This window comes from Tachysurus fulvidraco, chromosome 15, assembly GCF_022655615.1.
Source record: "Tachysurus fulvidraco isolate hzauxx_2018 chromosome 15, HZAU_PFXX_2.0, whole genome shotgun sequence".
NCBI lineage: Eukaryota > Metazoa > Chordata > Actinopteri > Siluriformes > Bagridae > Tachysurus > Tachysurus fulvidraco.
In genome coordinates this window covers 7,100,883-7,124,085 of record NC_062532.1, presented here as the reverse complement: position 1 = coordinate 7,124,085, position 23,203 = coordinate 7,100,883, and the positions used below count along the sequence as shown (strand labels likewise).

Here is a 23,203-nt window from a genome sequence, read left to right as displayed (position 1 = left end):
TTTTTGATTTCATTTATCTTACACAGTAGATCAATAATGTCACTTGAAGGAAGGGTGATTTAGATTGAAACCGTAAAAGGACCAAAAGTTGTGATTTCTTAGTTGAAGTTTTTTGACAACTCAGAGTTATGCTGTGATTAAGTTTAGTTAATAAGAGATGCTACAGGATTTACAGTGATTTCTTAGCCGTTTACCAAAGCATCTGTGGTTGAGGTGTTTAATTGGCTAAATATGATGATATGATCTGAAAATAGTACTCATAGTACCATTAGAGCATGTAGTCTAATGTAATGTAGTGGAGTATATTAGTATGTGGTGTGTGTTGTTCCTCTTCTCAGAAATTCACTTCGTGTTTAGATAGAAACCTACCTAGAGAGAGCTGTGTGTGTGTGTGTGTGTGTGTGTGTGTGTGTGTGTGTGTGTGTGTGTGTGTGTGTGTGTGTGTGTGCTTGTGTGTGTGTGTGTGTGTCCTCATTAACTGAAGGTCGTTCTGCAGTGGCAGTAAGAGCAGCACTGTAGGGGTCTGAATATATCTATTCTCTCGTTCTTTGTCCTTCTATCGGTTTCTGTCTCTCCCCGACTTCAAACGCAAGGCAAAAAGAAACATGGAGAATGTCAGAAAGACACTGATGAAGAAGAGCATGGAAGAGCGTGCCCTGCAACAGAAGGAGAGGAAGAGAGAGAGGCACACCAACTGAGGCAACCGAAAAAAGAGGCGTAGACTGAGAGAATGAGGGAAAGAAATCAAACACATGAAGGGAGAGACATAGAGAAAATTGAGTTAAGAAGGAATATTGAGGAATTAATACTGAAACCTTGAACGTTTGATCAAAATAGAGGGGTTTCTAAATCCCAACTGTGTGATTCTAACTTTGGGCTTAAGTCTTTTTTCTTATGTGATATTGTCTCGATCTTGTCTGTCTGATTCTATCTGAGAATATTTTTTCATATGTAAGTGCTTATACAAAAATTCAGAAAACCAAGCAGAATAAAACAAAGTTTGTAAATAAGTAAAAACAAGCTGAAGATCAGAAATTTGGCCAGACAGCTGAAGCTCTAAATTGGATGGAGGATGGATTTTTTTGGGAAAAATAGAATTTGAATTTGATTCTTATTGAAAGGACAAGATTCAAATGGAGATTACATTCAAAAACCTTCGCAGGTTTACAAACCAGGTAGCGAAAGCAGAGAAATAGATCTGTCAGTTATCAGTGTAGCACTGACATAACAGCAGATCAAGAAGGAAAGTAGACTGAGAACTGACCCAATGACGGTCTTCACTATTAAAGCTATAAGCTGATTAATCTAAATCTCACAATGCTATATGCTATATGGCAGGATATGATGTAAACCAGGACAAAATTTTAGCTAATGAAAAGAAATGTGGATCTAACAGAAATGAGGTAGCCATCAGGTAGAGAAAAAGAGAACATAGGACATTTCCATGACTTCGGTGACTCTTAAGATAATAGACAATGTTCAGTTCAGTTTCTAGACTGGTTGGCATCCCAAAGGTCAATTAGTGGAAGATATAAAGGCAGTTAAGTGTTTAGTTAAATGTTAAATGTTGAAGGGTGTCAGAAAAAAAGGGGGGGGGGGTGTCTGAATCTAGAAATAATATTGATGTTGAGCTAATTTAAATTGCAAAAAAAAAAAATTTGGTAAAGATGCACAAGTGACATTAGATGTGTGCTTGTTGAAAATGAACTTTATATTTTGTTTAGAGCAATTGCTCTCTTAACAAAGAGATGCATTATTTATATGAGCTAAAATATTAGTGTTCTTACGATCACTGACTGACACTGACCTATAATATACTGTAGAATGTACTCTCTTTAGTAGCTTCCTGTCTTCTGTCACTAGTGCTGTCTCTGGCCTCAGTGTCTCTGTCCTCTACCCCACTAGCACTCGGTCATTCTTAAGTGTGTGTAACAGTAATACTAACAGCCTACTAGCATGCTAATGGCATGGCAACAGAAAGCAACCTATGTGCTGTTGGAATACTAACAACCAATGTAGGAGCATGCCATTCTTCATTTTGCTTCCTCCTTGAAATTTGCAATGTCTTGCTTGTGACACGTTCACTTTATTGTTGGGAAGACGTGTGTTTGAATTCAGATGACCGAGGTGAGGAGTGACAATCCAGACCATAAATAAATGGTCTTGTGTCACTCTGTCTATTGTAATACGTTTGACAATTCAGGTTTAGCTTGATTCTTGAGATTGATTCATTTATTTCAGAGAAAGCATGTTACCCCTTACCCATATGCTATAATAACTAATCAAATGCACTACCAACAACACACATCTTTACTTAATAACTCTAATAACCAAGTCTTAACAATTTCTACCAATGGCAAGAAAAATCCTTCAGCTACCAATATCGAATAATGTACACCATACATTTCCCTTGGTACTGTATTTACAACTCTGAATATCAATGCAATCTGTTAATGCACTGTTCACTGTTAATAAAAATCTATAAAAAGGGTAAAAAGCTAACAGAATGATAATAAAAAAAATAAAAAAGAAGACTGAGGAGTCCTAAGGCTGTGATATCGATAGGCTAAAGATGTGCTAAGGGTCTAATGCTACAATCAAACAAAATTAATACACCGTAAAAACTATGCACTTAACATATTAAATTACCATAATAAGAAAAATGAGAAGAGGAGGACAAAAAATGTCAGCTTCTGAACAGAAATTATAAACTTGTAAAGTGGTGTTTAATTATCACATTATTATGATGTGTCTAACATGTAACGTAACATAAAGCTAGAAGCTAAAGGTGACAGTGACGTGTCAGTACTCACACTGCGTGTGGCTCCTTGAACTTTCCAACCTGCTGGATCTGGTACATCAGATCTCCTCCATTAATGTATTCCATTACAAAGTACAGACGATCCTATACACACAATGGAAGAAAAAAATAGAAAAAATTACAAAAGTGCCTGAGGCAGCAGAGGCACGAACTAAGAGGAGGAAACATCGAAAGCAACTGAGGCGCAACAGGGGACCATGTGACTGACACTGAAAACCTGAAGGGTGGTGTGAAAGAAGGAATGGTGAGGAAAAATTGGAAAGAGTACAGTATTTATGTATATGTATATATACATTATTGCTTCATATTCTCCATATACTTCATTTTTAGGGCCCGAGCACCGACTGGTGCGAAGCCCTATTGTTTTTGCTCGGGTTTATTATAATTATTATTTTTATTTTTTTTATTTTTGCACACATTGGCCAATTGAGGTCCCTTAACATGCTCGAAAACTCTTGAAATTTGGCACACACGTCAGAGTCGTGAGACGCTAGGCTCAGGCAAAGGCTGGAATACGGGCGTGGCAGGGGGGCTCTGTAGAGCACCCTATAATGCAAAAACAAACATTTGTGCACAGATCGGGCAATTATGTACGCACATGTACGAGAGCTGGTACACATATATTAGTGTGTCAGTCACAACAGTTGCATGTGGTGAACTTTTAAATACTCCTCCTAGGGAATTCATGCGATTGCCATCAAACGTGGTGAACATGATGCCAAGACATTGCACTTGCTAAATTACGAAGGGATTATTGATATCTCGAACGGTGCTGCCATGGCGAGGTGACTAAGTTATGGCGAATTCAGAGAAACAGGAAGTGTCTTCTATCTAAGGCAAAAAATGTCTTATTGGGATGACACGCGGTGTGTATGTTCGGCCAAGGATTCCGATCGCATCGATGTGCTTATTGTGAGTCTCGGATATAGCGCCACCAACAGGCCCCAGGAAGTGTGTCAGTCACAAAGGTGGATTTTTTCACAGTTGCATGCAATGAACTTTTAAATACTCCTACTAGAGGATTCATGCGATTGAATCTAATGCGAAATTGCAAAGGGATTTTTGATATCTCAAACACCGTTGCCATGGCATTGTGTCAAAGTTTACTTTTATTTCAGGCAAATTTAAGGCTTTTGGCGTGCTTAGATTAACTTGAAATTTGACACATACATCACATTCGTCGGCTGTTAAGTGTGGACAAAAAGGTCAGACAAAGGAGTGTCTCTTAAGTGGCTCAATAGCGCCCCCGTTTGTCTAAAATGTGGGGTTTCATTTACCTACAGTCCCCAAATGGGTCAGTAACAACATAAAATAGTCCACTGACATTTACCCACTTGATGCACTTGACCACCGTGCATTGTTTTCTGGGAGGCACCGTATAGCGATAAAAAACATGCGAGGGCCCGCCATCGCTGCTTGCAGCTATATTTTTATATAGTTTTTTATATGTATAGTTTTCTTATATAGTTTTCTTATATAGTTTATACTTTCTTATTATTATATTCTCATTTTATTTTTTGCTTTTTTTAAATACTTTTTTATATTTATTCTTATACCGGACAGTTGAATAAAGCATTTCACTGCATATCGTACCCCATATGTATGTGTATGTGACGAATAAAATTTGATTTGAAAGATAGTCAGAATAATTATGGTAGGGATGAAATATGTAAGGAAAGCGAGTTGGGAGGAATAGAGGAAAGGGTTGAGATGTGTAAAAGGAAAGGATTGGGTTGAACAGGAGTAGAGGTTCAGATAAATAGAGGGAGGCAGAGAATGTGTGAGGAAAGGTTTAGGATGAAGTAAAAGTAAAGCAACGTGAAGGAAGGGTGGAGAGGTTGAATAGCGATGGTTGGAGCTGAGATCTTTTAGCAAAGGTAAATTGACAATGAGAGACAGAGAGTGAGGCTATGAACCTTGATAGAGAAAGGCTGTGATTCTTGATAGGCCTGGAGCAAGGATTGCTTTCTATGAGAGGAAGACTTAAATCCCTGAGAAAGTAACTACAGTATGTTCCTTATGATAGATGGGGTGGGCTGCAAGTCTTTTGAAAGACAAGCAGCTCAATGAAAGTAAATGGAAGGGCTTGCAAACATTGATATAGATATAGAGGGGCTGCCAAAGACTTAATGTACAGAAAAAGGCTACTTCCTTAACAGAGGGAGAGGGAAGAAAGAAAGAGGCCGAATTGTTAAGGTCAAAAGAGGCTTGAGAGAAATTGCTCAGGGTAAAAACCTGGACTGAGATCAGTTACCTTGCGCTGCACTGTGGAGCCGAACATTCATGCATGCAGAATGAACTATAGCCATTTGACAATCTCAAGGACAGTAGTGTGAGTGAGGAATTTGTGTGTTTTAAGATAGAATGAGTTTGACAGTCCAAGCTGAGCTCAGATGAGCCTCTGCTCTGCAGCTGAGAGAAGTCAGCTAATGGGGTTCAGACATGTGATATTCATGTCTTCATGATTTAGTTTGCTCCAAAAAATTGTGGTTGGTGGACTAATTACACTAAATGAAATAAGCGTGTTTGTGTATTTGTGTGTACAGTATGTGTGATGCCCTGCGATGAACTGGGGTCAGATGCCTGCGTTGTTGCCTTTGGATGCAACTCTGAAGAAAATATAATGTCGCTTTTCAGTATCTCTCTCAGACATACACAAACTCTCACTGTGTGTGTGTGTGTGTGTGTGTGTGTGTGTGTGTGTGTGTGTGTGTGTGTGTGTGTGTGTGTGTTTGTTCAGCAAGCTTTCTGATTCCTTTGCTGCTCCACTGCACCCAAAGATTTGTCTGACATGATGACCTCCCTTTCTGTTATTTACATTGTGTGTATGTGTGTGTATTCATGTGTGTGTTTATGTGTGTTTTAGGTCATGTGCTCTCGGTTGAAAAAATACAACGTGACATGACATACACAGGAGTGGAGTTTGTATGTGTTTGTGTATACTGATCTCCTAATTGCTTACACACCATTCTAATAAGAACTGAAGTCTGAAGACTGAACTAAATGTGTGTGTATGTGTGTGTGTGTGTGTATATACCATGGTCTGGAAGCAGGAATGCAGCTGTGTGAGGAAAGGAGGTTTTCCTGAAAGTGCCAACACCCTCTTCTCCACCATGGTACACTCCACATCATCGTCCTGAATCACCACGTCCTTCTTCAGAATCTTTATAGCAAATAACTCATCCGTTCCCTTCATCTCAGCCAGCATTACCTGGAAGAGAGAGAGAGAGAGACAGACGGAATAAAGCGTCTATACTACAGTGTACATACGAGATGCTGCATCACATTTGCTATAAAAGACATTTAAGACATATAAAAGGCACGTATAACAAATAGCCCAAAGCTTGCCAGCTAATTAGAAGTTATAATTTATTGCTCTAAATATATTAGCATATAAGATGAGGATACAGAGATACAGAGAGAAAGACAATGTAGGAGAAATAGATTGACCAGAGGATGAATAGACAAATAGCAAGCATGGAGTCCAGCATGATTAATACTGGCTGTTACCAAATCCCAAGTTTCACAACATAAAAGCAGTTACCTAATTGTTGGGAGGTTTGAATTCTGATGAAGCAATAGCCATTCAAAATAGGCCGTACTGTCTAGGATGGGATGGATGGAATTATTCTCGCTCCCCTGTCGATCAGAGTGACGGCAGCCAATGGTGGCTGTCACCGCCCTGTGATGCAGCATGCACAGCAGTTCAAAAGGGTGTGAAGGGTATCGTCACATGTCTCAGAGGAAGCAGTGTTTGCACCATCCTATCCTCCCTGGTCAGCAGCTGTTGTGTAATAGAGGACAGTAAGATAGGTGGGGCCAAAGACCAAATGAAAAAAAATTGGGGGACCATAATCAGGTTGGGATATAAACAACCCTGGCTGCATAATCTGACAGATGTGCTGCAGTGTCATCTACAGCAGAGGCAGCGGCGCTAAATCATAGAGCTGTAGACTTGGCCATTTGTATACCACTGTATTTAGGTTCTATCCACGAATCACACTAGACAGTATCGCTGGTAAAGGACTGCTGATAGAGAGCATGTCAACCTTCACAGAAAGAAGGTATGCAACTGGCCCCATCCAAACGTTGCTTGCTTATCTCTACATTGGTTGCCAAATTGGTGGTTGCTTTAAAAGACGATAGAATGTGTGTTCAGGCTCTTCCTACCACTACATGATACATTACATTGCCCAACAGATTGTAAGCATTTAGCATTTAGCCCCTTCTGAAATGGTCTGAGGTTCAACATTTCCCAGTTTCACCAGTGATGTTGCAGTCACCAACATTCCAGCCAGATTGAATGGAATTCTTCAAACAGCAGCCAATTGTTCAGATAATGGAGAATGCACTGATGCACTGGTGCTGCAAGTGCTCTAAAGCAGTTTCCGAAAACCTTTCAGAGGACCTTTCAGAGAAGTGGTACGTTATTCTGTTGATGATGGTAAATGTGGAATAACTGCCTGTGTTCAACAGTGAATGAAATACAGCCAATTGTTTGTTTGTGTTAATCTTAAAGGTTCATTTGAGTTGGGTTGAGCTCAGGGTTCTGTGCAAGTCATTCAAGTTCTTCCAAATCAACCAATTCAAGCCATGTCTTTGGCTTATATTCTGTAAAGCTGCTTTGAGACAATGGCCATTGTTAATACTGCTATTACGAATAAAAGTGAATTAAATTGAATTGAATCAAATTGAACAGATTTGTGCTCGACCCCTTTGTTCCACTGAAGGGAAATTGTAATTCTGCAGCACACAAAGACATCTTATATAATTGCATGCTTCCAAATTGGTGGCAACAGTTTGGGAAAGGCACTTATACGGGGCTTGTTTTCATATATATACAAACTTTTGGCCCTATTTTGTGTCTCTTAGGTCTTATACAAACCACTTGTATTTTCACAAATACTCTCTGTTGTGTTTTCACACTTGTTTGCCCCACCTATGTTTGATCCTTACCCCATTCCTGCCTCTGCACACATGATCCTCATTTTTCACTAATTACCTCCCCTATTTATACCTATTGTCTTGTGCTTGTTTTTTGATGAGTCCTTGTTAATGTGTGTTGTTTGTTATACACAAACTCAGTTCCCCCCCCTAGTGTTTATCTGTGTCTGTTGGTTTTTGCATTTGAGTCTAGATTCTGTTCCCACAGAGACACCCATACCGGACAAATTATGGTTAATTTGCTTAATCATATACAGAAAATCTGAGAAATATAATCATTAATGAACTTAATTATATTAAATCTGTCCCATTTTTGCTTCACCTCTAACCCTTTCTGATCATTTCTGACATTTTCATCTTGTTTGTATTTGTGAGGAGAAGGAAAAAAGACAAACAGGCATAAACAGAGCCAGTCAGTATAGATGGAAGAGAGAGAAAGAGAGAGCGACAGAAATTTAATATAGAGACATGATATAATGGAGAGAAGGAGAATAGAGACAGACAGGATGGACGAGAGAAGAACAGAATGAAGTAGAGAAAAACAGCGTGGAATAGAGAAAGACAGAGTGGCAGCAGTGAGGCGATTCAGAAACATTTTCTCTGTAATTGAGAAATTTGGAAAAACATCTGTTACACGCACACACATACACACATACATATACACAAGCACACACATACACACAAAATCCTCTGCCTCCCAGCAGCACTCAATATGCTTGTTCCCATGGCAACTGCCAGCTTTTGAAAAGGAAGACCCCACACCCCCCCTTCACTCACTCACACACACACACACGCACACACCGTTCTCCTCTATCTATCTATCTATCTATCTATCTATCTATCTATCTATCTATCTATCTATCTATCTATCTATCTATCTATCTGTCTTTCACTATGTCTTTCTGTCTGTCTCTATCATCTGTTGATTTTATTCATCTCCGTTCCTCACGATATTCACTAAACCAACATTACACAAATATTCCAGCTTACTGCTGTTTCTCCCTGTTTCCTATTCCCTTCATCATGTGCACTAATTACACCTATACAGCCACCACTAACATGCTATATAGATCATATAACATCCTCAAGACCCAAAGCATTTTGGGTATTCAGTACCCATGTAGTGCATTGTTTACACATTAATCTGCTGCTGAACATTGTGGCATTAAGGCATGATTACAAAATGGCAGACTTCTAAAACATGACTTGGATAGGGATGTATAGCAATTCTTCTGAAGACGAAGAAAGCCAGCCAGCTAAAGAGAAACAGAAGATGATAAAAAGAGGAAAAGAAATTACAGGAAAAGGATATGATGCAGGTGGAGACTTCAGGAGAAAGGAATGGACATAGATGGAGATAAGAGACAGAGAGACAGCCAGGAATAGGACAGATACAGAGGGAGATGAGAGAGATTCAGAGAGGGATCAAGAAAAAAGGCGGCGGTAGCCAAAATGTAAGGGACAGAGGAAGGGGGAGGGGGGGAGGACAACCAGAGAGTGAAGGACAGGGAGTGGAGGAGACACACAAAGTTACAAACAGACAGAAGGACAGACAGACACTGGTCAAGAAATGGGAGTAGTGACCTTGCCAAAGCTCCCTTTTCCAAGCACCATGAGGAAGTTGAAGTCAGAGAGCTTCATCCGGTCTTTATTTCCATTATTGTCCAACTTGGATACAGATGAGTCTGTCTTCTTAGCAACAGAAGCTATTTTAGCTCTCTGTAAGGCAAGCACATGCACAGACACAAACATTTACTTACTACACAATCAATTTATGTCATTTCTGTTAAATAAATGTAGTTACTGTGCATATCAACAATAACAGCTGCCAGTTTTAATCTCTGTCCCAAACACTAGAACACAAAGGAAGTTCTCACAAGATCGCTGACACTGTAACAAAACATCTCACTAGGGGTTATGTTAGAACGAAGACTATGTCAATGCCAAGTCAGTTAAGAATTTAATATTTATATGAATCTGTCATGAAGTACGCTATAAAAGTTAGCTACCATGTCTATAGTAGGCTACAACGGTGTAAACAAAAGTCTAAAAGACCCTGTAGTTGCAGTTGTCATCTTTAAATCAATAGTATTTATTACATGTTATAAATAATGATATTAATGTATTATTTTGGCTCTTTTATGTTTAAGAAATTAGTGCTCTTTTGGGGAACTAGGCAAATGTCCCCACAAGGTAAAAAAAAACATGTCATATATTTCAATCTATGTGGTGCCCCAAATAAAGATGTAAATATTTGCCAACACACACACGCACACACACACACACACACACACACACACACACACACACACACACACACACACACACACACACACACAAACACATACACAAACACACAAACAAACACACACACAATGATGTGTGATCTCACACTCCCTTTAAGTGAGCATTTAGGCGTTTAGTTGTTTTCAACAATCTCAGCATGAATTTTAGAATGACAGATGGATTTGTGTCTGTGTGTGTGTGTGTGTGTATGTGTGTGTGTGTGTATGAGGAAAAAACATCTCTACTTTTTTACCCTTTTACTTTCCTTCACCCTCCACTTGTGTTGGTTACAATAATCTCTGGGAGAAAGTCATTTAAGACGTTTCTGTGAACACCAGGGTCAAGATGTTGGCTCACATATCATTTCACCCTTTCTGTGATTTCTCTAACTCATCTAAGACAGCAATTATGACCGGCTTTAAACAGTGATCGAGGGCAACATCGATGTGACACCAGTGACCCAATTCCACGAATGGGATTACACCCTGGCACCTCTCCTTCTCAGTCAATGATTCTGTAGATGAGTCTCCTCTTGTGTGTAAAGTGGCGCAGTTTTTGGCCTAAACATCTGACAGCTGGCCAAGATCATCCACATGTCAAGCCCCTGAAGGCAGCAGGTAGCCAAGTCCCTCCACATCTGATCTACACCACTAAGCAACCTTGAAGTGACTAACAGTAAGAAAAGCAGCCAGCAGAGAGAAGCCAGTACTCCATGTTCTGAAATGGAGGATGGACCATTTACTGGAAAAGCCTTCTGGAGTCAGCATTGCCAAGACAAACCTTTTAAATACAGAGAGTCGAGAGCGCCGATTCATGCACCACTGGGCAGCCCAGTCAAACATCCTTGACTCATTTGTCATGACTAGGTGCCTTGCATAAACAATAATATCTATACACTGAAGGACCCAATGTGAACATTACCCATTCATTTCATTCTTTTCATAAAGTGACTCTTTTACATCTGGGTATAGAAAGGCTACACACCTTTATCACTCTAACAAAATTGTGTAATTTCACTAACACTATCACTATGCATCCTTCCTAAGCAATTACATCATACTATCAAAATGATGGGAGGCTGTGAGGCTTGCTTCTCTTTTTCTACCCATCCTGAGGAATCCAGAGATTGTACCACCTCCAGTCGTGTTCCGTGTCATGAAGATTTCTGACCTTCAGTGAGAAGAGGCCAACCCCCGTGAGGATCCTGAGGCATCTAGAGATGTACCAGCAGCTGGATTCTGCTTTATGAGGATTTCAGACAACCTTTTAATCAATACCTACAGTAATTGTCGGACTGTATATTTATAATTACCCCCTCCAGTGTCACCCAGATAAGGATGAGGTTCCTTTTTGAATCTGGTTCCTCTCAAGATTTCAAGGGAGTTTTTCCTCACCACAGTCACCTCACCCACTCAGGCTTGGTCACTGGGGATAAATACTAACACATTTAAATATAAGTCTAAAATTAATCTTGAACTTTTGTGTAATATTAATCTTTGTACAATATTAAACTTTTGTGTACTATGTTTATTATGTTCTGTAAAGCTGCTTTGAGACAACGTCTATTGTTAAAAGCACTTTACAAATAAATTTGAATTCAATTGAATTATTGCATTGCCCTGTATATTGAATTCAACCTAAAATGCACAGTTAAAAAGGTAGAGAACCTTTCCTGGTACACAGAGTACATAGAGTAAAATGGATCTTTAAAGCTTCCATTTTACAAACAGTACCATCACCGCCCCTAAGAGCTTATAGTGGCACTACACATGCTCAAGGACTACCTGTCAGATTCTGTTTCCTCTCTTTGGTTGCTAACTATAGGGACACAACCGTCATTACACCCGTCATCCCAGTTTGATCACTATTTTGGTTACTCGTGGTTGGACTTTCTTGGGGATGGGAGGTGGAGACCAAGCAGAGCTTCAGGCAACAAGTGGGGGAACAGTGAGAGGGACTGAGCCAAGGATAACAAGCCAAGCAAAGATGACTCAGCGCTAAATATAGCACCTGCGATGTACATTTCCCTTGTTATGCTAGTCCCTTATAGCTGACTATGGTGAATACAAAAATTGCAGTGATATACTGTTGATTTTTCTCAGGCTGCTAGTTTAGTATCATTATTTTATATAGTGATACAGGGTTAATATGTTACCTACAGTATAAACAATAACCATCATGCACACCATGTGAGCATCTGTGAGATAATATAAGCTTAAGAAGGCAGAAACCGCTTTTCTCTGAGTGTGTTATGCTGCTCTGTCACATGTGTATCAGATCAAAATGATCGTTGGCTGGTTGGCTGGTTTGTGTGTACCAGAGTTGAGAACCTTCTCCATCCCCAGCTGGTAGCTGTCATTTGATAGAAGAGAACTGGGCTGGTATGTGTAAACTGACAATAAGAATAATGGAGAAAATGTGGAGAAAGAATACAGCCAGTAAAAATACTTCAGAAATGTGTTAGGGAAACTTTGAAGACTGTGTTCTAGTTCTCTGTATTTTTTAAAAGTGGTGTGTCTTTGTGATAATATCTACACAACATACAGACTCACACACTTACGTAGAGATGTCTTACCTCAAGTTTTTGTCTCAGCTCTTCATTTCCTTCATCTCCCTCGGGTGGGACAGGCACATTAAAGTACTCACCCTCCTCCTGACTCAGCAGTTTAAACCTGTGTGTATGTGTGTGTGTAAGATGTGTGAGTATAAGAAAAAAGAGACAAAGTGTAATACAGGTTATCAATACTGAAAGACGTTTGGTAGAAACACTGAACTGTATCTTTGATACATTAACGTGTGAGAGTGTGTGTGTGTGTGTGTGTGTGTGTATGTGTGTGTGTCTGTGTGAGTGTGTGTGTTTTAAGGCAGTTTAACCATTATTGTGGGGCCTGGGGTTAAGACTGGTCACAGGCCCCATGAGACTACTTAAAATCCATAAAATCTGTAAGAGGCGAAATACAAAACTATGTTCTATGCTGCCAAAGGTGAACAAAGGTCACAGAGGTAGAGTCTTGGGAACCAATCATTAGATACATAACCTTTAAAACCGCAAACTCAAGTCAAGATACAGGTATAGGCTCTTTTATAATTATACTATGGGACTGTTCCAACATTTCAACCAGGAAAAATTAATGGTGTTTTGGTCTTTGTCCATCTTTTGAAATTCTCTATATAATTCTATATATATATAAATTTACTAGTAGCCTAATTTAAAGCCCCACAAGCCTATTTACCTCCTTTCTGTCTTGATCTTCCAAGTCAGCAGTGGTTTACTTATTGGTTAGCTTCAGGACTAGATCAGGACTGATCTCTTGAAGAAATCTGGTCAATCAACGGTTGCAGGTTGGACATCATGTAATAGATACAAATCACTGGGGTTGTGTTGTGTAGGTGCTTGGGTAGCGGATGATAAAAAAAAATGTTACTTCACTTGTGTGTTTGTTTGTGTGTTTATCTGTGCGTGTTATGGTGCTAATTAGTGTTTGGACAAGCTAATCTCCATGTAGGGTCAATAACAGTCAACACACTGATTTCTAATGCTTACTCAGTATGTCTGTTCAACTATTTCTCTCTCTCTCTCTCTCTCTCTCTCTCTCTCTCTCTCTCTCTCTCTAATAAGACTGCAATTTGCTCTCAAACATTTTTATTAAATATGCGACACAAATGTTACTTGTAAGTTAAACCTTAACAAACACTAATGTTAAACAGCAACCCCGATAAACCGATTTAAAGAAAAAAAAATTATCAACCTTCCTATTATCCTATTTTACTATATTTTAAACATCACCAAACACCTTTTACATGAACTGCAGTCCAGTACTAAACAATAAAAACATCAATCTGCCCAGAAAGATTTATAAAGCATTTATTATTACTGCATGCGTCCCATTAAAATGTATTAGAATTAAGAAATTCTCCACACATCTCCAACATAAAACTCTACTGTAATTAACATAAAACAACACTGCAAGGCAGACCATTTGCTTCTTCAATAGTATTTTAACTCTAGTACTAGATATTTACCTAGCATTTGAGTCCTTATACTGATAAAAACCTAAAGTTCTGGCTAGTAAGTACTTAATATAACAACAGACACACACCCTGAATATGAAGCCCTAAGCACACACACACACAGACTTAGCACATCCCACTGGCTTGTAGAACGCAAGAAACCAATGAAGTGTGTGTGTGTGTATGTGTGTGTATGTGCGTTAATATAAGATATAAGGTCCATAGGCTCCCAGGGGTCTTTATAACTCTCAGAGACTATCAGAGAGAAAGCGACACTAAGGGAAGAAGTCTAAAGGGAGTTAACACAATATAATAAGCAGAGGAATTGTTTCCTTTCAGATAAAAGAGCAACAAAAGGTCAAAGAGTGTGTGAAAGAGAGAAAGAGAGAGAGAAAGAGAGAGAGAGAGATGTCCATAGCTGTGTGTGTGTGTGTGTGTGAATGTGTGTGTGTGTGTCAGTGTGAGAAATGGGCACTTTACAGACTCTCTTGAAAACCCTTAGAGAAGACACTGCCATTTACTTCCTCTTTATTAAATCAGTCCTCAGCTCTTGCTGAAAAGAAGTGAGAAGAAAAGAGAGAAATAGAGAGAGTGAGAGAGAGATGGAAAGAGGAAAAGTAACGAAGAAATGAAAGGGAGGCTTTTGAAGCCTCTCAGTTAAAGAGAAGCTGAGCGAGCAGGAAATGTGTGTAGGTGTGTAGTTAAGTGTATGCATCATCATTACTGAGCTCATATGGGACACACACACACATACACACACACGAACACAACACATTGAGCTCAGATATCATCAACAGTGCAATTTTGCTTAAAGTGCTAATGAAGGGTCGGTTTTGTTTCTGATGCTATGTAATGAGCAGTCTATTGTATGAGGAACGCAAACTAAACAGCAGTCATGCTCCCGGCAACTGACAGGTGGTGAATCCCCAATGTATACGTGTGTGTGTGTGTGTGTGTGTGTGTGTGTGTGTGTGTGTGTGTGTGTGTGTGTGTGTGTGTGTGTGTATGTGTGTGTGTCTTACCAGCCATCCACACTTTGCTTCTGTAGTTCCGAGATGCCGAATGAAAGGGAACCCATGAAGTCATTCCTACTGGTCAAATCCCAATCCCATATTTCCACGGATAACCTACGGTCCTTATCAGATTCCTTCAGATTACTAATACAGAGAGAGAGAGAGAGAGAGAGAGAGAGAGAGAGAGAGAGAGAGAGAGAGAGAGAGAGAGAGAGAGAGAGAGAGAGAGAGAGAGAGAGAGAGAGAGAGAGAGAGAGAGTGAGTGAGTATCATTATCATGTTATTTTGTCATTCTATTTTTTGTCATTTTATTTTTTTTACTAACACATTAGATCCCAAGTCGCATCATACCACAAACACCTCAGTATCCACTTTATTAGGAACACCTTTATACCTGCTCACTCAAGCAGTTAACCAAGAATTTTCTCATGCATGAAAGTTTGCAGAGAATGATATGGAGGAAAAAACATTAAAAAAATCTGCCTCTGTTCCCATGTCAACTCATCAATTTTCAGTTGGCATGTGAACAGTGTAGCCTTGGATTCCTCACCACGTCCCAGGAGATGAGTAGTTTCTGAAATAATCAGTTTCCAAATATTCAAGTCCTTGAACTGTACTTCCATTATTTTATGTACTTTATCTTTTATTTTATAAATATATATAGTGTATGAGTGTTCCTAATAAAGTGGACATTAAGCGTATAAGGTGTACACTGTATAATAGTATTAGTATAAGAAAATAATTTCATGGAAGCTATATCTGAAAAATCTTTGTCTTTTTTTTAGGCCTTATTTGAGATAAAGTGTAAGTTGCTCACAATGTGAAGGTTTCGTTCCATATCGGATTCAGGCAGCACTTTATAGTCTTGGTCTTCTGTTTGCTCTCGCTTTTTGGATCAGGGATAAGTTTGAGCTTCACATAGGGGTCAGAAAGCCCATTCGGATCCATTGGGACCAGGTTTCTGCCTTCCTTGACTGAAAATACACAAATGACACAATTTTCATTCAGAGTGATTTTTTTTTCAACCTAAATAGCTAAATTTTCTATTAAATGTTGCTCATGAATCCTTTTTGTTTGGTCACTAAAAGCAAGATCACATTAATACATTCGTGTCTGGTTTAAGGAGAAAGGTTTCTCTGGTTATTTATATCTACTGTATGATTGGATATATGTTTCCTAAATGTTTTATATATAACTGAAAACCAATAAAATGTATTAGACCAAAAAAATCTGAATTTGAATTTTTATTTGTTTTTATTAGGGAAGGCAAAAAATTAAAAACCTGTGAAACAGTGTACTAAAATGTGTGCATAATTTACCTTAACATGGCCATGAGAAACCAAGCGGAGGTCAGAAAATGATGGCTGTTTTTCTCTGTTAATTTTATACAGCAGTAGATGTATTAGTCATCACATCCACCCTGGATATTATTCCACCATGCTTGTAAAGGGCTTGTACTTCCTGTACAACTTTTATCAATCACACAGTAATTGTGATTGAAATCTTGCATGAAATGTGAATGAAAACTCCTACAGTATGTTTGAGGAAATTCGTTAACGTATATTTGAGAATTCTGTGCTTTGACTTTGTTTGCTCTCTTGATTTGCCCTTTGAACTTCCACCTTTAATTCTTGCACTTCTCCATTACATTTATTTCAATGTATAGCTACTGTAGCTGGGATTAGATACCTCCGTGTTCACAGATTGGAGTAAAGCTGTGACACCATCATACAAATAATCAAAAGCTCAGACAGATATAAGGGATAATGTATGCTGCTGTCATTATAATCCATCAAAGCAGCTGTGTTAGCACTGCAGGTTCAGTGGCCGAGAGAACTTAAAAGTGAATGCAAGTTTTTTTCTAGTCAATGGCATTGAGTTTACTCGGAATAAATAAATAGATAGATAGATAGATAGATAGATAGATAGATAGATAGATAGATAGATAGATAGATAGATAGATAGATAGATAGATAGATAGATAGATAGATAGATAAAAAATCTCACATTCTTAGGGTATATCATTAAACTGACTATTGGATCAATAATATTTTATTACAATTTCATTATTCACACCAACACAGCAGGGACATTTAGGACACTACACTTCCTTGCCAGAGGGCAACCTTGCAGTGTTCAGGTGTATGTTTCATTTCCTTTATTAATTGTTCTCACCTGTTCTGTGTTTAGTGATAAGTCACCTAATTTACGTTCTTGTTTTCACATCATTTTCATCTAGCTTCTGTTTGTAAACTGTGTGTATGTATTCTGGACCTTTGATTATTTCTGTACGTTAGTGTTTGGTTTTGCTTTCTTTGATTCCAAACTCCTGGTAGTAGTCTGTTAGGCCTGAGTCTTGACGCGAGTCTTTAACAATTTGTTATGAATTTCCCTGGCAGAAACTTTCCACATTTTTTTCCGTTATAAAATTAACACGAGCCTCAAAAAGCCTTAAAAGCAGGCAATATGAACCTACGGTATATAATAACAAGAGATTGTGGTCTTGTCTTTCTAACACATAAAGCTACGTTCACACAGATCAGTCACTGTATTATGAAGACATTTCTACTACTGTTTGCCATAGCAATAACGTGTATCAGTGGAGCATCTAGCATTTGACTTGGCAACAAATCAGAGATTTAGCAGTTGTGTATCTGCATCATATCAGAACAGATGAAGGAGAAGCAGTGTGTGCTCTCTATTTGCATGTTCAACTTTTCTCAACATTGTAGTGTCGCTGGACACAAAAGTCGGTATCTCTCATTGAATATAAATGAGTATAAATGTTGGTATATATACAGCATTACATAACCGCTACATTAATGTTATCACTCATAGCTCACAGCTGTTACAATATGTTATGATGGTTGAATTGAGAGTTCTGTGTGTGACGTCATTGAGTTGCACAATCACGTGACGTGAAGGAAGAATACAGAGAAGCCTGCATTTTGTAATTAACAGAGTGAACCAAGCTCATAACAACAGCAAATAACTACTACTATTACTACTACTAAAACTAGCTACTAACCTTTTTACTATACCATACTGTCAGGACCCTTTATGTTTTGTTCTAACGTTTCTGACGTATCCTTACTTCTTGTTTTTTTCTAGTTCTTTTGCCATGCTTTGTATCAGGTTTCCATGTTTTTGTTTCCCTAAAGATGTTTCATGTTATTTTAGTTAATAAATCGTGTTTGCTTTGTTATCCCTGCACTTGGGTCTGGTTAATATCTCTCTCGAGGCATCCACATTACTGACAACTTCATTATCTCCAAAAAGCACATCTATAACTGCCTGATTGTTATAATTATTATAATTTTATTTTCATATTATTATTGTTTCTCCTATAGAGAAACAATAATAATATCTTATATTATTATTGTTTCTCTATAGGAGAAAGTCTGGTGTGGTTTCTCCTTAACACCTGATATTGACTGAGGTAATGGCTTTTGTGTGTCAATGCTTTCAACACCCCCACCCCACCCATCCCCACCGCCATACACACAAAACCACATACTAAGAGGATCGTAGAGAAATTCTAATATCTCTCTCATAAATATTTAAACAAATTTTTTGACATTTTGACCTCGATAGTCGACTGTTACACTGATTAAAATCCTGGGAGAAAACAGAAAGTAGCCCAAGGGGATGTGTGTGTGTGTGTGTGTGTGTGTGTTTGACTGCACAGACCTTAATTTTCCAGCTGATGAGCGTTACACCCAGTGCGCTTTGTACGAACACACACACAAGGGAGCACGTAGATTAGATACATAAATGTATCTATGACATAATTTATACTGTGGCTACAGAATTTGGCAAGCATGTGATAATTCTTTATTTCAGATCTCTTGTGTAGTGGATTGAAAATTGTTTACCATGTTTATACCATATGATTTCATCCGAGTACAAGATTTACGAGATTTGTGAGGAAACATAAGGAAAAAGATCTTACTTCTACTGTCACTCTCTCTTTACACTGTCCATAATAAGTGATGTAATGATGAAACGATAGCTTTCTTCTGTACATGGCTCACTTCTGCCATTATCTAGCTTCCACATTAGGTGCCCATTTTTCCCAGTTGCCAAGCAACAGCATTTTCACAACTTTAGCTGATTGGCCGGTGTTTGTCACTTTCTACATCAAAATGTAAATATATTACCATGTAAACAAGGCAAAGATCTGAAAGAATGGTTTGGTCAAGGCTTATACTCTACACTATCGTCGTCACTAACAGGCTAGTAAATAAAAATAAGAAAATAAAAGTGACTGATTTGGTGTTTTGACAAAAAGTTGGCACAAACAGAACTTATGAGGAACGCAAGCGAGGAAGCGCTGACACTCTGTCCACGACACATCACCTCCCATCTTCAGAGAAATGTCTCCTCTCTCTGTCATGGTGCTGACAAAAATAACAAATTACTTACACTGGCTTTCTTGCTGCTGGATTTCAACATCGTGAACGAAATGTCAAATTTCATTTGCATTAGCTGTCTGTTCAGAGTAAGTTCCCTGTGCAAGCAACAATGACCAAAGAATCAAATTCAGTGATGATTAAAACCTAGTGTGTGTGTGTGTGTGCGTGTGTGTATACAGTATGGAGAGGTGAAGAGATTTTTAATTTCTACACATTTATTTAATATTATTTCATAGATTTCATAAATCTCTTAACACATTTATTGATGTGTCAGATCAATTTAATGTATTTTTTAAAGAAGCATTTCATCAAAAGCTGTAAATATAATTGTAATAAATAATAAAAATAAAAGTGACAAGTTCTTACAGTTTAAAAAATGAACCAAAAGAATTGAAATAATGTTACTTATTTTTGTTACTTAAGTTATAGCATAGTAAATACCAGGGATCTTTGGAGTGCAGCAGCATTCTCTGTCAAGTAAATTACAAATATTTCATTATGTTTACACTTCATATTATTTCTCAAATCCCAACTGATTTGGAAATCATCTAAAAATCCAACACCAATTTAGACAGAAACCTAAATAAACCTGGAAAAGATGTCATTTTGTATTCTGCTGTGTATCACTGGGCTTGCTGTGTGTTTGACTCATCCCTGCCCCACCCCTCTGTAGCAGCACGTCTACGTGACAGAGAATTAATGGCATCCCCACACTAATCTCCCTCTTTCTACCTATTCCAACCTTTTATTTAAATTTTCTGGAATTGTTGTCGTTATGAATCCGTATTTCTTTAAGTTTTTCGGCCATTACACAAATACACATGCAACGTCATGCCAGGAAAGCGCCACTGAACTGAACTAAGAGAGATAAGCTCTAAGACGCATGATTAAACAACATCACCACCTGCTGGACAAACAGAGAACTACAATTTCTTCATGTCTTGATCGCTTTCCATCTGCATTTTGTTTCTTTGTCGCTCTCACACCATCACGATCTCTCTCACCATCTGTTGCTGACCACACGACCATATGTAGATAAATTATTAGCTAATTTTGCCAAGATTTTCTACCAACTAACACACAAAAAAAGAGACATTAATAGAAATGAAGCCAGTCTCTGAGCTCATGGTTGCTGTTATAGAAAATTAATCAATACATTCAGGCCAATCAGAATAGATTTAATATCATTAAACAGCGCTGTGGTATAACAATGTATAAGTAAAATATTCAAGATCTGTAACAGCACCTAAGCTCTCCCAGTATATTGATGCTAGATAAACTTAATTTGTGCTTTAATTCGCCTCAGTAGCTCAATTGCCACTATGCTAAGTCATGATAATAAGTAGTGATTTCTGATTGTGGCCTTTCTTTACTTTCCTTCTCTATCTGTCTATTTTGTTTCATCTTTTAATGTCACATATTGTCTAGATACACTTCAATAGCAGTAGTGTGCAGACTGCAGTGTAAATAGCGAGTGAAGCCGCAATCAGAAACAGCATCTTCAATAGCATTATGCTAAGTGTGTTGTTTCTAGGTTTACCGCTAGGGGGAACCAAACACCATGAAATGTTGTCGTAGCCGTAGCATCACGATTTGGACCGATTTTCTAAGTCTTCACTCTCAGTACTAATAAGAATGTTTTTTTTTTCTTCAGTGTTTTACATCTACATCAAATAACACACCAGACCATTTCAGGATATAAAAATAAAGCATTAATCTTGATCCTGAATCAGTTAATGATGTCAGGTTGTGTTAATGGCTAATATATGTAATGTTAGACAAGTTAGTTCCTGTTATAACTTACATTATAGCAAAAGTAAACAGTTTGATTTTAAAACAAAAAATTGGTCTCATCTCTTGATCTCTTTTTAATTGGTCTCATATTATGTACAAGTCTCTGGAAATGGGCTGTTACTATAGAAACAATAATGTAGACGAATGAGCGCATTAAAATAAACATATTGAAACTACTTTCTGAGATGAGAATTTGTCTTACAGAGGATTATTGTGGACTTTTAAGGAACCGAATGCTTAAGCACCATGTGCTAAGTAGAGTACACAGAATGGAAAGGAAAATGAAGCTAAGGCTGATTTCCTTCTATCCCAGATCATTCATGACCTATTGTCAATAGATTTATTTTCTGTCACAGCTGTCACTAGATCAAATCTCTAATTTGTAAAATCTCTATTTTTCTGCATGTCAAAGGCTATTAACTAACACCAGTTCTGAAGTAACATGACTCACATATCCTCCGGTTCTGGTCAGTGAGACTAGGGAATTGTGGGATAAGGCTGTGTGTTGGTGTATAATGTGTGTAAGCCAGATATTTCAGCAGTATGGTGATGCATGTAAAAGTATGCCTGACTGACTCAGTTCCTCTTTCCACACTAAATTTAAACCTTTGAGTTCCTTATGTGTTTGTGGTCACTGAGGAGGAAAGACACCTGTTTCACACACCTGTGTAAAGACTGGAGTGGTGGAGCAAAATCGTGCTTTAAAAATATGACTTTACAGTACTGATAAATAAGGAATGAATAAAATTTAAATCCGAAATAAACTGCTGATTTAATGTTGTCAAAGTGGTCCTACAGCGTTAGTGTGTTAGTGCTTGTGTAAAAGACTCACTGCATACGGTGAGTAAGTTGTTCTTGATGTTAGCGGTGATCTCGATGCGTCCCCTGCGTTCAGTGTGATCGGTTCCACACAGACTCGGCACATTAGCAACACAACGCTTATGAATATTCATCATACAGTCTGCAGAGGGAGAGACAAAGAGAGAGAGAGAAAGAGAGAGAGATCTGAATGTGATGTTAATTGAATTTATATTAACCAATGCTGTATCTGGTCATCAGTAGAAGGTACAGTAATACCAGCTACCTTTTTAGCTAGCTTGTATCATTTAACCCCAAATTAACCTTATAACTTTAGTTAACCCAGTAATTTATGATTAAGGTGATGTGACATTGATGATAATGATAATGATACGCTTTCGACAATATCTCACAAAGCAACTTTACAGAAATCCTGAAGCAGGTTTCGATTCTTACTGAATGATCCACCATGAAATAAAATGAGGAAGAAAGCTTGAATGGACTCAGAAGGGAAACCATCCACTACAATGTGAACCCAGATAGAGGTATTATAAAAATGCTGTTGATAATAATGACCATCAACCATGAAAATCATAGTATTGATGATGCTGATGACAATGATTTTAATGATGGTCATTGTGGCCATGAAAAGAAGGTAAGGAATATGATCGTCTTCACAGTAAAACTAATTATGAAAATTAGGTTGATTAGGGCGATGGAATATCATTATGAAGATGGAGGATGGTTTAGATGGTATGATAATGATCATAATAAAGGTTATGTGTTGATTCTGATGTAATTATGATGATTTTAAAGATTTTGATAACAGCCATGTGATAATTATACTATACTATTATATTACAGTGATGATGACGATGATAAGTAGATAAGTGAGTATTATCATTGCAGTGATGATGGTGATTATGATAGTGGTCATGTGACTATTACCATTGGTGATGGTGGTGATATTGTAATTATACCGATGATGGTAATTATTATGGTAAAGGCAATGCAATGATTCTGATTATTGTGATGATTGGGGTGTTTGTGATAATGGGCATGAGCATGATGATGATGATGACAATGATGGTGACAATGATTTCTGATAATGTTGGAAATAA

The 23,203-nt window shown here is 38.0% G+C and overlaps 1 protein-coding gene across 2 annotated transcripts in view; it reads right to left on the bottom strand.

The window, feature by feature from the left end:
* prkcbb (protein kinase C, beta b) overlaps nt 1-23,203 on the bottom strand; it is a 91,953-nt gene that overhangs the window by 30,341 nt on the left and 38,409 nt on the right. For both annotated transcript variants that reach the window (XM_027171769.2, XM_027171768.2), the window contains exons 5-11: nt 22,117-22,245; nt 15,893-16,049; nt 15,085-15,219; nt 12,627-12,723; nt 9,350-9,484; nt 5,859-6,032; nt 2,814-2,905 (exon numbers count right to left, since the gene is read on the bottom strand). In XM_027171769.2, the coding sequence (XP_027027570.1) occupies nt 2,814-2,905; nt 5,859-6,032; nt 9,350-9,484; nt 12,627-12,723; nt 15,085-15,219; nt 15,893-16,049; nt 22,117-22,245 (919 nt within the window). The remainder of the gene's footprint in view (nt 1-2,813; nt 2,906-5,858; nt 6,033-9,349; nt 9,485-12,626; nt 12,724-15,084; nt 15,220-15,892; nt 16,050-22,116; nt 22,246-23,203) is intronic.